Raw genomic sequence first — 16671 nt, forward strand, 5'->3', positions numbered from 1 at the left:
AGGAAATCAACAGGTTGGCCTACAGTGAGTGAAGAAACAGTTGACATATATCTGGACCTGGTAGAACATTGCCACATGCCACAACTGGAGACCAACAGTATGAACTTCATCTACCAACAAGATGGTGCTCTACCCCACTCCCGTCATAATGTTCATAAATTCTTAGATAAGAAACCAATCAATTGGTCATGGTAGGGTTGATGACCAGTAATTCATGTCATGGCCTCTAAACTTTCCCAACCTAACTCCATGTGACTTTTTCTGTGGGGTTATGTGAAAGACTTGCTGTTGAGGCTTCCTCTACTAACAAAGCTATCAGAACTGCAAGCTCACACCAACAGTGATTTGGAACAGATTTACAAAGACATGCTATGACAAACATGCGAAGAACTTGATTATTGACAAGATATCTGCAAGATCAGTAGGGGAGCAGAGCACATATGGTGCACTTGTAAAAAAAAGGTTTCTTTCTGCATTTTTTGTATGTTCTATGTATGTTCATGCCACAATACGTCAAATAATATAGCTACAGAAAATCTGTGAAATTGCTTCACTCATTCATAATAACCTTGTACTTCAATGCTAATATTTACTATGTATACTTACTGTTGGTTTATGTATTTGTAACTTAGTACTCACTTTCAGTTTCTATTTACTCACCTTACATCTGACTGTGTGTGTGTGCACTTATCACAGTCACATTTCAGGCTTTTAAGGGAAAACAACATGTAGTAAACAATACAAAACTATATTGTCTTTCAATTTCATCTTTCTTGAAATGTTAGAAAACAAAGAAAGAACCTCTTTGCACATTTTTCTCCTTTCATCCACACAAGCATGTATATAGGGCATGGTAACAATTATACAGAACATTATAAACCACGTTATTTTGTTTTTAAATTACTTTATTTTCAATTATTATATAACCTTCCATGCTTAGGAAACACACACACACATTTTTTCATTGTCCACCTAGACATTTTTATTACAGAAACATCTAGACATATCCCACAATGTACACAAATCAATTTGCTGTCCTGAATCATCTGTTCAGCAAATCCTGAAGTTTAGCATCTGGCTCAGAACAATGCTTTATCTTAACTGCGATTCATTCTGTTACCCCACCCCCTACGGTGCTTATCTTTGAAATCATCCCATTCTCTTGCTCTTCTCAATGCTTCTTCTTCATCCTTCTCTATTGCCAGTTCTTTCTTAATTTCTTCTTGTTCTGCCAGTTCATTTGCATTCTCTCTAGCAGCCATGTCTTGAAGGCTTAAAGCCTTTGCTTGGGTAGGATCAGGGAAACTGGAATAAAACAAACCATGGTAAATGTACAAAGGTCCAATAACATGTACATGCAAGTGTGTGTGTGTGTGTGTGTGTGTGTGAGAGAGAGAGAGAGAGAGAGAGAGAGAGAGAGAGAGAGAGAGAGAGAGAGAGAGAGAGAGAGAGAGAGAGAGAGAGAGAGAGAGGACCTAAGGCCATTGCAAGGCGGGTCTTTTGACTGCCTTACAACCAAAAATAAGCTGCTGTACAATGTACATACAGAAAGTAAAATACATATGATTTGTGATCTATTTATTACATATGATAATGTGCTGCGAAGGAACAATGGGAACTATTCATTAGCAGGACAAATCATCTCACTGCTTCCCAACATTTCACTGAAAGCAGGGGGAAGAGTGGAAGTTAAGGGATTCTTACCCGATAGTACAACTGAACTTTTTAGACACCTTCTGTAATGATTTGCATTCTCACTCAGTCAGTGTTGGACAGCACAGAACACAGCATATGCACATTTGTTGTTGTTCAAATTCACATTTTAATGACTGATAACAACAGTTTGGGAACACACACATTTTAACCAAATTCATGGTGATTTGCAGAATGTATGTCTCTCAAAGTAGCTGTCCTCTCAATTCGCACTTTGGACAGCTTACAAAAGTTGTCTATTGCATAATGACTTTTCAGTACACTCTAATCCGAGCAAAAAGTTTCAAATTCCATAAATTGTCTGCTTTTAATGAAACTGGTGGATGAAACAAAGTTTCGTTTGTGGGAATGTAGTAATAACTCCTCTACTGCTTGTAGAGTTAACAATAACATAAGCTTTGTTTAAATATTGGGTCGAAAGACTGGTTGGATGCAGATCTCCACAATACTTCATCTCTGCATAACAACTACCCCCTACATCCAGTTGAACCTGCTTATTGTATTCAAGCCTTAGTCTCGCTCTTATAATTTTCAGCCATCGTACTTTGCTAAATTGCCCTGCTGTCTGTTCTTTTATGCTTCAGGATGTGTCCTATCAACGGATCCATTCTTTTAGTCAAGTTGGGCTGTAGAGCTCTTTTCTTCTGAATCCAATAAAACCTCATTAGTAATTCCACAAATCTAACCAACATTTTTGTAACACCACAATTCAGGAGTTTTTATACACTCTTCTTATCAGAATTATTTATTGTGCATGTTCAACTTCTATATATGACACAGAATTTCTCCTTAATTTCCTTTACTGCTTGCTTCATTTGCAAACTGAATAACATGGGGGACAGGCTACAAGGGTGATGTGAAAAGTTCTCACCTTCATAATGAAAACGAGAATTCACCTTTTAAAAACCTTCTTTTACTTTTACATATCTCCTTTAATATTAGTATACTTCATCTAACAGTGTTACTGCAAGATTATTCCATCTGTGTCATGTTCCTGCTGAAGTACAATATGTAGTTTTAATCACTTCTTGGTTTGACAAGAAAATGCTGACCAGCCATGATGACAATGAGTTTTGGGAAGAGATGGAATCTGGGGTAGCTAAATTTGAGGAATATGGTGGATGTTGCAACACTTTGTAGTGCAGATCCCTTACTTTTCACATTCCCAAGATACTTTTGTTGACAGGTGCACTGTCCCGGTGAAATATGAGTTTTCTCCTTTCATACCGTATGTATCTCTTTCAATTTTTTATATCCAGACCCATTAGAAGGTTAGAGTAATATTTACCAATTATTATTTTACTTTCTTGAGGTTGGTGACTGAAAAGAATTGTTTTTTCATCCAAAAACACCAATGCCACAACTTTTCCTGAATGACATCATCTTTGCCATCTTGGTACCTGAAGAATCAGCTTCTTGCCACTGTTTTGACTGTTATTTTGATTATGTTTCATCCGTCACATTCTGTTGTAGGAAATCACTTTCCTTTTTACAAAATCATGCCAAACACTGTTCACAAATTGTCGAGCTGGTGCAGTACCCAACTCCCACACAGCTTTCACACATGCAATTCTTCATGGTAAAACAGAGCCAATATAGTCTTTAAAAATCCCTTCAATCTTTGAAATTTCATACACCTTCATAGCCTGGTCTTCTAATATCACACTCCACACTTTTTCTATGACCTTTGATGTTCATCGTGTTCCTCATGTTGATCATCTTGGGCACTTTCATGATTTGCTCAAACTCAGCAGCCCATTTCTCCATGGCGGAAATTTAAGGAGAAGAGTCAACATACACATTTATAAACTTTATATTACTTTTGGTTGCCATCAACTATTTTTTAGAAAAACTTAAACTATGCTTGATACTCCATATCGCCCATTCAGAGCACTCACATACTGCAAATTCTTCATATAGCTGCCTACAGCAAATACAGAACACATTGTTTACAGTTTCACACAAAGTGTGTAGAAAGTCGTATCAACCTCAGGAGGGCGGAGGAATACCATGCTCCTTGTCTGTAGTCTACACATACGCACATGTGTGCGCACTCACATAAAACACACACACACACACACACACACACACACACACACACACATTTACCAAAAGAAGGTCATTATTGCCTTATATGTGCCCAAATTTATCGAGAACCCAAATTTACCTTCCCCCACATTGCCTTCTACTAGTCGTTCCATTCTTCTGCAGATAGTTCACATTAGTATTCCGCAATCATGACTAATTAAACTGATAGTTTGGTCAGATGTATCAGCACATGTCTTCTTTGGAATTGGGATACTGTATTTTCTTGTAGTCTGTCTGTTTTCGCCTGTCTCACATATTCTGGATACCAGGTCAAGCAGTTTTAACTCCAGAGTTTCTTAGCAATTCTCTTTTAATCGAGGGTATGCAGGATTTCTGCCCCCAAACGGGAATTTTTCCAGAACATATGTAACATGTAAATATGTGTGTTTATGTAGAACACTTACTGGGGCAAGTAGTCTGCAGGGAAAAGTGCTCACTTGACCAGTAGTTGTTCATCAGTGTTTCCTTTAATTTGAAGTTTTTCCCATGTTGTTGTTGTGGTCTTCAGTCCTGAGACTGGTTTGATGCAGTTCTCCGTGCTACCCTATACTGTGCAAGTTTCTTCATTTCTCAGAACCTACTGCACCCTACATCCTTGGTGAATCTGCTTAGTGTATTCATCTCTACGATTTTTACCCTCCACGCTGCCCTGCAATGCTAAATTTGTGATCCCTTGACGCCTCAGAAAATGTCCTACCAAATGGTCCCTTCTTCTCGTCAAGTTGTGCCACAAACTCCTCTTCTCCCCAATCCTATTCAATACCTCCTCATTAGTTACGTGATCTACCCACCTAATCTTCAACATTCTTCTGTAGCACCACATTTCGAAAGCTTCTATTCTCTTCTTGTCCAAACTATTTATCATCCATGTTTCACTACACTCCAAACGAATACTTTCATAAATGACTTCCTGACGCTTAAATCTATACTCGATGTTAACAAATTTCTTTTCTTCAGCAACGGTTTACTTGCCATTGCCAGTCTACATTTTATATTTTCACTACTTCGACCATCATCAGTTATTTTGCTCCCCAAATAGCAAAACTCATTTACTACTTCAAGTGTGTCATTTCCTAGTTTAATTCTCTTACCATCACCTGACTTAATTCGACTACATTCTATTATCCTCGTTTTGCCTTTGTTGATGTTCATCTTATATCCTCCTCTCAAGACACTGTCCATTCCGTTCAACTGCTCTTCCAAGTCCTTTGCTGTCTCTGACAGAATTAGAATGTCACCGGCGAACCTCATAGTTTTTATTTCTTCTCCATGGATTTTAATACCTACTCCGAATTTTTCCCATACATTTCATTTAAGTAATACTTATTACTAAATATGGTTTGTGGAAGCCACATGCAAGGCTCTTTCATATGTGCTCTTAATTGTGGTGTATACCGAGTGACAGTTTGTGGGAGGGAATGGGGGGTGCAAACTACAATAATAGCATACTTTTTGACAGTTGTGCCTCAATAATGGGTTAGAAAACATGCAAACTGTAGTACTAGCAGTTTACAGGCCACCAGCAAAAAGTACCCTAAGACTCATAAAGCAGTTAGAAATAGTTTTAATGAAGTTATGCAGACTTAATTGGAGAATCATGATTGGTGGAGACTTTATTGTTGTTTTTCTGTCAGACTGTATGACAGAGGGCCCTAGAATTGTTAATGGCTAGCTAAGGATTATTTTCCACAGTACAATTTCCTACAATGATTGAAAGACATTGTGCAAAATCTAATGATATTTTGTTTTTAGACCTGACACAATACTACACATCCTAAAGTCATTAGATTCTACATCAAATGTTATATGAAACTGAGTTGTATTTGCATTACTATTGTACTCAAAAATAATGTTATTGTTGCAAAATAATAACTGGTGTTGCCATGACATGAAAATACATCACCTTCCAGTCACTCATATCTAAGTCATCAGAGGTACAGATGAAAATTACAGTGCTGGTGCTCAAGAGTTATGTTAATGTTCTTAGGGAGGTTGGTGTTTATTAATAAATTATCCATTAAACACAAAACAGCCATTTACAGGAGGAAAAAACTCACTTAGGAAAGTGTAGCTATTGTGAAATGAAAATTGATTTTCAAATCTGGCCCCAATCCAAAGGTTAGTTCTTGGAAACTAAAACAAATAAGGGGATATAGTAGTTGATGAGCAATCTGTTCAAACAGTAAATAAAAGTGAAACCATACCACAAAAATCGCATCCCAATAAGTCTAAGTGTATTTCTGAGCACAGGTTCTCACGAGATTTGTATTATAATTTTCCGAAAGAATTCTACTGTACAGTTATTTCAATAAAAAATTCATTAAATTTCAAAGTAAAATACTAAGCTAATGAGTAATAATGGTACACGTATAATTGATTTCAAACTTTTCCTGGAAACAAAACTAAGTAATGCTTTTTGATTAAAAGCTGATCGACAGAAAGATTTTCAGTTATGTACAACTGTAAATTATTCACATAGCTAGCTCACGGGCTGTGCAACTACAGAGAAGTGTAGCGTAAGGCACTAGTTTTAAATGTAAAGGCTGGCAAGAGTCAATAATTTTCTAGTCACACTCGATTAAAAAATGTGAAATTCATGGGAACATTTCTCATAGGAATGAAATGGAATACTTTCCACTGAGCTTGCTGATGCACTGGTAAAATCAACTGAGTGTTTATCCAAGAGCAGCAAAGCTCAAATGTCTGTTACACCATCAGCTTTAGGTTTCCCCAAGATCTCTCTAAATTGGATTTCACTGAATGTTGGAGTGGATTCTTTGAAGAAAGTTTGTGCTCAGTCATTATAACCTTACCATGTGCGGATGGATATGTGTGTGGGTGTGTGTGTGCGAGTGTACACCTGTCCTTTTTTTCCCCTAAGGGAAGTCTTTCCGCTCCCGGGATTGGAATGACTCCTTACCCTCTCCCTTAAAACCCACATCCTTTCATTTTTCCCTCTCCTTCCCTCTTTCCTGACGAAGCAACTGCCAGTTGCAAAAGCTCGTAATTCTGTGTGTGTGATTGTGTGTTTTGTTCATGTGCCTGTCTGCCGGCGCTTTCCCGCTTGGTAAGTCTTGGAATCTTTGTTTTTAATATATAACCTTACCATAAATTAGATTAAAACCCCAAACTTCCTTCCATTTGTTCAACTTACTTATATAACAGATACAACAGTAATTTAGAAACTAAACATTAATCCAGTGATAATGCGAGGTACTAATCACTTCTGAAATAATATATACAGGGTAGCACAGTTAAAAGTAGATCACCATCCTTTGAAAGGGGATGCAATATTTCGACTTCTGAAACAGAGTAAATAGCTACAACAATGGACAGTTTTATGCAATAATATATTGTTAGCATTTTTCTCTCAGCATTTCAGTTTATTTCATCAGTGAAGTTAGACATTTCTCTTTGCGGTCTACAAAATTATTTTCAAGATAGAAGAAAGAATTAAAATTGTGGAAGCATATGTGGAAACATGAATGATTACTGAAACTCATGAAATTTTCAGTATTAAGCATCCAGGTAAACACTACCAACAAAGAGAGCAATACAGAGTCTGTATAAAAACTGGCGCACATACAGATCTGTGCAGAATGTAAATTGACAAAGAATTCCTTCAATTCGCATACTGGAAGTATTGCAGACATTCGCCATAGAATTATTCATAGCCAATAGAAGTCTACAGAGAAACTGGTCCGAAAGGTGCATGTAAGTAGGAGCTGCCAGCGGATACTGAGAAGTCTTAATTTGAAGCCATACCAACAACAGGTCTGCAGCAATTATTAGAGGATGACAGAAACATGCAGATCACTGCATGTGGCTTTTGCATGACATCAATGATGGCTTGTTAGATCCTTTCCATTAGATCATGAATGATGAAGCATGGTTTCATCTTTCCAGTCATGTGAATTCACAGAACATGATACACTTGGCAACAGAGGACCCAAAATTGTATATTCAGACCAAAGTGATAAACAAAACTTTGTACCACGGCCAGGAGTCAAATCTAGGTCTCCTGATGATTAGGCAGATGAAGCTAACCACCACACTACCCTCGCACAGTGGCTTCGCACAACTGCATGGACTACACTAGCATGCCTCTCTCCTCTACACAAATTCACAACTGAGCCCACTTGGTATTCCCCCTAAACTTTAACAGCACTGCAGATGTTCTCCAACTCTATTCAAATAGCATCAACAAAATGGTGGAATGGGGGTCCTGCCTGAAACCCAGACATAGGTGCTTCAATCAAATGAAACTACTCAAAAGACCTTTTCAAGTCTCAAACATCTTGGCTTCAGTACATATTTTCACTCATCGCTTCAGTCTGCATATATACATCATGATGTTTGAGACATGAAAAGGTCTCTGGAACTATATAGTTTAATTCAATTTCTGATATCATTTACATTTGCTTTAATAGAAATTATTCTGTCAGTTTCCCAATATTCCTGCTCTGATAATTAATGGTAATACAAACAGAAAGGACCTCAGTAACATTCAATATGGGAAACATATTATCCCTCCAACAATGTACATTTTTCATTCAAAGAGTGATTAGCATTTATTTAATGATTTATTTATTGCTCCTTTCTCTAAGTTGTTACCATTCATGTGCAAAAACTGAAGTAGCTTCACTGTAACTGAAGTGGAAGTCCACAAAAAAATTGACTAAATTAGATACACCTCACATGACAAATGCCATGTTAATTATTGAAACAGCTTGCATAGGAAAATGTTAGATTAGTTATAAACAAGATCCAATGGCAAAAGACCATTCATGTCATTAACAAGGCAGAGATATGAGCCTCAAGAGAAAACCCACGGTTGAGGTTACTACAACAAAAATACATCAGCAAAATAAAATCTGATAAACTAATAAAACCTCCAGAAATATATGGCAGGGAATGTTCTTGTTATTAATGCCTTCAAACGTGCCAAAAGCTGGAAACATTAAACCACAGTGGAAAAACATGCTTTCTGAATAGAGTCATAAATGTAGTTATGTGTAAGGTATATGAAACGGGGCAATGGAAGCTTCCTATCCCACCCGTCGACTTTGACACATGATGTAAGGCTGTTGTGGTGTGTGACGACACAACAGCACGGAGTTTAGTTTGTGAGAGTGGCGTGTTTGTAGGTGTCATTTCGATGTGATCAATTGTGCTCTCTGGTGGTGTGTTTGTGTGCTAGGTGATGTTTTTGGTTTAGTTTGCGTAGAGGTGGCGTGTTGTTGCGGTCGGTGGTTCTCCTGGTGGTGTGTTTATGGGTAGCGTGTTATGTGGTGCATGGGGTTCACTTGCATTGTAGCATTGCACGTGTGTGGTATCGGTGGTGATTGTGCCTTCAGCAGAATATTTTTCAGTTAGTTAATGATTTTGGTTTTGTGATGTCGGCGTTATTGTAGTTTTTTTTTTTTTTTCCTGTGCATTGTGTGTGAATTTTGGTAAAGGATATGACTGACAAGGTCAACAGCTATTGGTTGTCGGTAATGATGGGGGACAGTCTGTTGTCTCTAATAAAATTTCTTCAGCTATTCGGCCTGTAGGCTGAGGTTGTGGAATGTTCAGTGTGTCGTAAAGAAATGAGGCTTACTTAAGTTCTGGCATCTCTCACCAGGGACGGCTATATGTCGTAAGGGTAACAGGTAAAGGGAAGTGTACGATTGCAATTTTAATTTTCTAGGTGTTTTTTTGTGGTAGGATTAAATGTTGTGGTGGTGAAATTTTTGAGATTCCTAGTGTGGTATTGGTTGTTTCTGTTGGCCTATATAGGTCAAGGGAAGTGATCGATTCCAGTGGATTTTGTGTGTATTGAAATTTGGGATGGTTGTGGGGTCTTGTTATTTTAGTTTTTGTCATTTGGTTTAGTGACGTGTGTTTATATTTAGTTTGCCCCCACCATAAAACCCAATTTCCCATGCTTGTCCCGTTAGTTTGATTAGGTATTTTGTGGAAGGTGTGTGTATTTTGGTGTTTGTTGTCATGTTTACGTAATGACGTCATAGGACCATATTGGAGCCGTAGTGTATGGTTGTTTCTGCCATATTTCGGGCGTCATGGATCAAAGCAGAAGGGTGGAATCGGACACTTCGTTATTTTCTATGATATTACTGTCACAACACTTTCAGTGGACTAACCACTATAACCTTCCAAACTAACTTAGGTATTGGAGCATGCTACAGTTCAGTCTCATCACAACTCCATCAAAAGAGCACATGTAGGTCTACCACACAATTCCAAACATATTTCTCCTGAATGGATCTTCATCTACACGAGTCAATTCACAGGAAATAAATAACATATTGCGAGCTAAACAACAGACACAATTGTCATCTGCAACTAAAACATATAAACAAAAACATTCTAAATGGTTTCTATATTACATAAAACATTATATTACAAAGAAAAGACTGATAGCCCGGGTTATTCACTAGACTCAAATGTGTAATGAGGAACACAGGTTTGGTCAGAAAAACTAGACACACTACCGAACAATTGCTGTAAATCTCCAGACAACTACCTAATTTTGTTTGTTTTTTCCAAATGGTAATATGGTATCTGGAAGACCAAACAGAATGGCAATATTGTGAAAACAAACACACACACACACACACACACACACACACACACACACACACAGAGAGAGAGAGAGAGAGAGAGAGAGAGAGAGAGAGAGAGAGAGAGAGAGAGAGAGAGAGAGAGAGAGAGGAGGCAAACATGCACATTACCAAATGAACTCTTAATGCACTCCTAAAGATCTAAGATGTATGGTACAATGGAGAATAGTGCAACTTACTCTCCATCCTTGACTCTCTTTTCATAAAATTCTTCAACCGTCATAACGGGAAGACTGGGATACCCAGCTCCAAATACCTTCTTCTGCACTTCGTCTTTTGTGATAATTATGGGCTTAAGTGGCTTCTGAGGAGGACGCACTTTTCTGGACTTCTCCTCTTCAATTCCTAACGCAGCACCTTTTCTGACTTGAGCCATGTGTGCAATTAATGGTTTCTCCATTTCAATATTATTCAGCTCATCTACAGCTTGATTAGCAAAACACTTTATCAATGTTATGTAAAAGTTACGCTTCACTTCTTCGTCTACATTACTTTGTTCCATTTCCTTCCCCAGAAGTTCCAGTTTCTTTTCTAATTCTTTCTGCGCTTTATACCTCTGGAGTTTCATATTTCTCTTGATTGCCATGTCAATGAGATTACTTGATTGAGGCCCAACTGGCGAGACCACTTTGTCATCATCTTGTTGTGAAGGTTGCGGTACTTCTATATCAATAACACCATAGTCCTTGCATCGTGTAAGAAAGTCACGAAAATATACTTCTGCTGTATTAATGACTTCTAGGCGGTCGTCCACGCACAATTTCAAAGCCAGACCACCTAAAAGTGCCGGTAAGAGTAGGTACTTAATATCATTTGTAGCAATTTCTTCCAAAGCTTCATTTGAACTAAAAACACCCGCTAATGATATCAGTCTTGTAGCATCCTCCAGAATATGCATTGCTTTCTTGATGAGGCTCTGCAAGACAAACAAATGTGGATGTAATTACCTTATGCAACAGAAAACAAAGAGAGTGTGTCTCTTCAAATGCAGCAAATTGTTTTTTTTTTCTTTTTTTTTTCTTCCAAATGATAAACAGTAAAACAATGTCCCTCACAGCTGTATTCTACAACCTATTTGTTCTTGTTCTCCATTAATAATCTACTGATCCACATAAATGCCACGTCGGTTTTATTTTCAGATGATATGTCTGTATAAATTGAAGACTATGAGGCAATAAACATCCTTGTCAGCAGGATGAATATAAAAATCATCTAAAAACATGGTTTCAGCTCAGTGGTTAACCAAAAACGTCCTAAAAACCCATATGATCCAGTTCTGATCAAAACAGTAAAAATTTCAGGAAATTAAAATATGTCATAAGAAAAGCAACATCTAGAAGAATGAATTCTCTGAAAATTCTTAGGATTAAAACTCGATAAGAATTTAATTAGGAGTAAACATATTGAGTATCTATTCAACAAATTAATTAGCTTTGCATTTGTGTAGTAAATAAAATTGCCTTGTGCCACTGACATGGATACAAGGAAAATTTCATATTATAAATACATCCAATCAGTTATAAGATTCGGCATTCTGTTTTGGGGAAGCTCTAGCAACATATTGTTTACAATGAAACAGCAGAAAACATAATTAGAAACGTATGCTGTACGTCCAAGACAATCATGTAACTTATTATTTAAAAATCTTCCAATCATTGAACATTGCTTCCCCACGTATCTATGGTATTATCGTCTTTGTAAGTAGCAATTTAGAATGCTTGATCACTCTCACTATATGGGTATGAAAATTTACTAGAAACTCAAAGGGAAAAAACGTTCTTAGTACGAAGCTAGATTCAGCGAAAACAAAGCTACATGATACTTTGTTTCAGTAATGCTGAAACTCGGGTGAAGATTTCACTAACGATGAACAGGTTATCTGAGCAGGATGTAGTAATTTATCACTAATCTTGTTGAGTAAAAGTAGCTGTCTTTTCGCAGAAACATCACATTAATGTTGAAATACTTCTGCCACTATTTAACTACAGTTTTATAGAAATGAAGCTGTATTATATCTTTTTGACATGTTTCATGTACTCTAATCAAATCATTAGCGTTTGTACACTATGAGACGAATAAATCACAATTCACCTGTACATGAGGCGCTGATAAGATACCTAGCTTAAACATACAACGCGGCAAGGTAATACGCAAGACCTGTTGTTTCTTTCAGAATACACGATATGATGTGCTTAAAATGCTAAAAACAAATATAAGAAAAGCTGTTTTATGTGTATTTACCTGAACTGAGCTACTATTCGTTGGTTCGTCTATTTTGTCCAACTTCTTGTAAATTTGAAGACCTTCATCGAACATTTCGGATACTTGTCGCATCTCATGATCGTCGGTATTAGCCATTGAAGATTGGACACAAAATACCTCGTAGAAAAACCTCGAACACTCCCAAAACAAACGAGTGACTTATACACTCAAAATAACAACAATCCAGCGATGTTCCATGCAGAACGTCTGCGATAACATTCAATTGGATTCCAACGAGTTTAGAACAGATTCGCAAGAAATTTTACGTGCTTTTATACTGATGTGCAGTGTAATGCTACGCGGTAGTGATGACTGTTTTAATGATTATGTTCGGCGCAATCACTAACTTATGTTTTCTCTTTGCCTTATGTATGTTTTAATCTATCGTCGAATGTCCTGTTTAACGGAGTCGTACGTACTACGGTTTAGTTTTGATATTTTAATAATGCTAATTATCTAGCCACGCAGCAATTGGTGACCCCGACGTGATCTCTGATGGTCAGTGACGCTTGTATCGTGCTGCGTTCCGCTCAGTACAAACATCCGCATCAACTGCGACGCGTATCTTCCGCCCCCGAGTCCTCAGAGACTCCACAATATCAGATCCGTCATCAACTGTAGACGTGTCTAGTGGCGCAGTACTTAATCGCGTGACAGTAAAGTCGTCACCGTTTTGGCAAGAGAATCCCGAGCAGAAGTCTGCGCAACTAGAAAGTGATTTTGTGCTAGCGCTTGTAACTGCAGATGACATGAAGTACACTTATGTAGTTGCTGCGTTCAGTGAAGATATAGTACAGAAGTGCAAGACATTTTTGCGTCACGACCGAGCAGTGATCATTACTTAACCATTTAAAACGCCCTGATTACCCGGCTCTCGGAGTCTGAGGCGAAGAGATTGGAAAAACTACACTGCACTGAAGAGCTGGGCGATCGCTCCCCGTCGCAGCTACTAAGCCTGCTGCGCACATTAGCATTCAGTGATAACATTCTGCGAAATATTTGGTTATCACGCCTGCCACCCGATACACAGAAGGTATTTACAGTGTGCTCCGGCGATCTATATGCACTCGCACAAACAGCGGATTGTTTAGCGGAAATGTATCCGTCCGCGTGGGCCGTAACTGTTTGCCCAGGCCTCAGGCAGAAAACACCCTCGCCGCGCTACAAGCACAGGTTGCCGAGCTCACTGCGATATTGACCCAGGCTACCAGTCGCCGATCTCGTATCAGCAGCTCACCAGAAAAGTGCAGCCGCTCATCTTCGTCACAAGAGTTTGTTGGTACCACCGGCGATATGGTTCTGAAGAGCTTGCTGTGCGAACAGGGAAACGCAGCAGGAAGCCAGTGATGAGACCACTGGCTTTCCAGACGGCAGCCGTGGCCTGTTTGTAATGGAACATGGCACAAGGTTACAGTATTTGGTAGACACAGGTGCTGAAATGTCATTCTATCTATCTGTCCATCTGCCACGTAGCAACTGTGATGATTCCTGCCTGTTCGCCGCCAATGGTTCTACAGTCGCAACGTATGGTTGTTTCACATTAGTGTTGAACTTCGGCCTACGGCGAGAAATTTGAATGGCAGTTCGTAGCCGACGTCACGCACCCCATACACAGAGCGGACTTTTTATCGTTTTATTAATTCTTGCCTGACCTCCGTCACCGACGCTTTCTCGACGCTAGTACCAACGTAGCAAGCCAAGGTTGAGTGCATCATATGGAAGGCACAGCAGTACGTATGATTACCGCTGATTCTGCGTTCATAGAGCTCCTCAGACATTTCCTGGAGATCACATGCCAGACTTCCACACTGGCACCTGTGCAGTACTCGATAGTGCACTATATTCTGACTACACCTGGACCACCATTCCGTGCTCGACCACGCCGCTTGACATCCCAGAAACTGAAGATAGTGAACCAGGAATTCTCGTCAACGCTTGCACAAAGAGTCGCAACCATCAAGCAATAGTCGGTCACCTCCACTATACCGTGGTCCCAAAAAAGGAAAAGCACATCTTTTGTACATTGGATTTAGTTCGCGCATTCTACCAGGTATATGTGGTACTGGACGACATTGCTAAAACTGCCGTCTGCACACTATTCGAATTTACACAAACGCCTTTTGGACTTTGTAATGCTGCTCAAACATTTCAACTTTTCATGGATGAAACCACACGTGACTTAGACTTTTGTATGTATATATCGACGACGTCCTGGTGAAGTCAAACTCGGGGGTGAAACATATGTCACTCTTGCGACAGATCTATACTCGCCTGTGGACGGTTGTACAATTTCGGGACAAATCCAAGAATAGCTCACCGTGAGGTAACTTGGAATGGGCGTTGTATGACGCCACTTTATTTCCCAGATAGTTGTTCCTGGAATAACGTTCATGTCCAGTTAAATTGGCAACAACTGAACAGCACTCTGGGTATTTTCACGTACATCATTTCATGTTTACATAGTCGTTGAATGCAGAAATAGTCTATCATACATGACTGATAAGCGTTCCAGATCGCAGAACTACTCGCTTGGGGATACTTTGAGGCTGGAAGATACTGAAAATGAGTTCAAGAGCGTAGTAGGAAAAGCGAAAACTGCTGCAGCCTGATTCAATGAAAATATTAGTGCAAAACATTTAACTAGATTGGTAGGCTACTTATATGTACAATGTATCCTGAAATTAGTTAAAGGACCAAATATTTGTTGTTTTGCCAGTGAGAGATCTTTCTAGATTTCCGAATACGGTATGGGAAAAAATATGCAACAGTTTCGATTCACAAACAACTTCACATAAATCTACAGAGCAACAATAACAGACATACTATGTTTTTAACATGTAAATGTTAAGGCTACATATTGGTGGCTCCTCATACATGGAATGTAAGTTTCAAATTGTGAACAATGAAATACACGATTTGATAAAGTTGTCAACAGAATCACATCACAGTCAATTTGGTTCAGGTGCAACATTTCTACACACGATAGTATTCCATGAAATGTAGCTGTACGGTAGATGGTGAATTGTAAGTATGCACATATTGTAGAAACAACTGTGAAATGCAGTCTTCTTTGTAATATAGTTTGTCTTTTCAGTGTCTCCAACAAATTGTGTGACACACACTTCAAAGAGATTGATTTGACTGAAAATTCTGAGAGGTGTTACTGGCTAGTTGCTGCTGTGTTTATGTCTTAGCAATGAGTGTTTTACAGAAAATACCCATGCTCAATTATTGAACACTATTTGTGCATCCACTTTTGTAGTTCTTGTGCATATATAAAACCTGTTTCTGTGATGTGGTGATTATTAATTGGATTGAGGGTATATAGGAAGAATAAGATGCAACATTTACAACAAGAAACTATGATCTTTTTGATAATCCTGGAATAAAAATTTCCTTATGTCACATTTCAAACTGGAAGCTACTGTTATTGTATGTCACACTAAATGTTTGAGGAACGGTAATTATTTCATCCATAGCTTTGGCTTGTGTAATCATCCATAGCAGACATATGGTATCAGGGAGTAAATGGGAGGTAACAGGAGGTGTGACATCTTTATTGTTTTCTTCCTCCTTCTCTACAGTCATCTCGGCTTAAAACTGTCAGTTTTGTTTTCAGATGTGAAAGAATTAGCAGTGTTGGAGATGGTGCTGCTTCATAAGTAGCTCCACAAGAGCCAGAGAACGGAGGAAGAACAGTATTGGTTAAAAAAAGGGTAATGCTTGAAATTAGGATCAGAAAATAAAGATTAAAACAAATAACTTCAGAATAAAAATATATTAATCCATATAAATTTGTTTATTTTATTTTCATTTCATTATATCAGGCAACTGAGAGGTGTTACTGGCTAGCTTACTGTTGTGTTTATGTCTTAGAATGATTAATTCATTACAGGAGCAATGAGTGTTTTACATTATATTATATCAGGCAACTGCAATAATTAAAAGAAACTGTCTATTGTGCATGTTGTCCAGTGTCATA

General features: G+C 38.4%; 1 protein-coding gene across 1 annotated transcript; it reads right to left on the reverse strand.

Moving 5' to 3' along the window:
• Window positions 1-890: 890 nt before the first annotated feature.
• On the reverse strand, window positions 891-12904 carry LOC126336623 (immunoglobulin-binding protein 1-like). Its single transcript, XM_050000507.1, has 3 exons — window positions 12669-12904; window positions 10607-11343; window positions 891-1305 (listed from the first exon to the last, which is right to left on the reverse strand). Exons 1-3 carry the CDS (start codon window positions 12783-12785, stop codon window positions 1098-1100), a joined length of 1062 nt encoding a protein of 353 aa, XP_049856464.1. The 5' UTR covers window positions 12786-12904; the 3' UTR covers window positions 891-1097.
• Between the last annotated feature and the right edge of the window lie 3767 nt (window positions 12905-16671).

Source organism: Schistocerca gregaria, chromosome 2 (assembly GCF_023897955.1).
Source record: "Schistocerca gregaria isolate iqSchGreg1 chromosome 2, iqSchGreg1.2, whole genome shotgun sequence".
In the NCBI taxonomy this organism is placed as follows: Eukaryota; Metazoa; Arthropoda; class Insecta; order Orthoptera; family Acrididae; genus Schistocerca; species Schistocerca gregaria.

What these genes read in the sequence shown, in the direction of transcription:
- LOC126336623 (XM_050000507.1), bottom strand. Translation starts at nt 12,785, where the DNA reads ATGGCTAATACCGACGATCATGAGATGCGACAAGTATCCGAAATGTTC. An exon ending in CGAATAGTAGCTCAGTTCAG is followed by an intron (nt 11,344 to 12,668) that starts GTAAATACACAT and finishes TTTGTCTTGCAG; the next exon opens with AGCCTCATCAAGAAAGCAAT. An exon ending in AAGAGAGTCAAGGATGGAGA is followed by an intron (nt 1,306 to 10,606) that starts GTAAGTTGCACT and finishes GTTTTATTCCAG; the next exon opens with TTTCCCTGATCCTACCCAAG.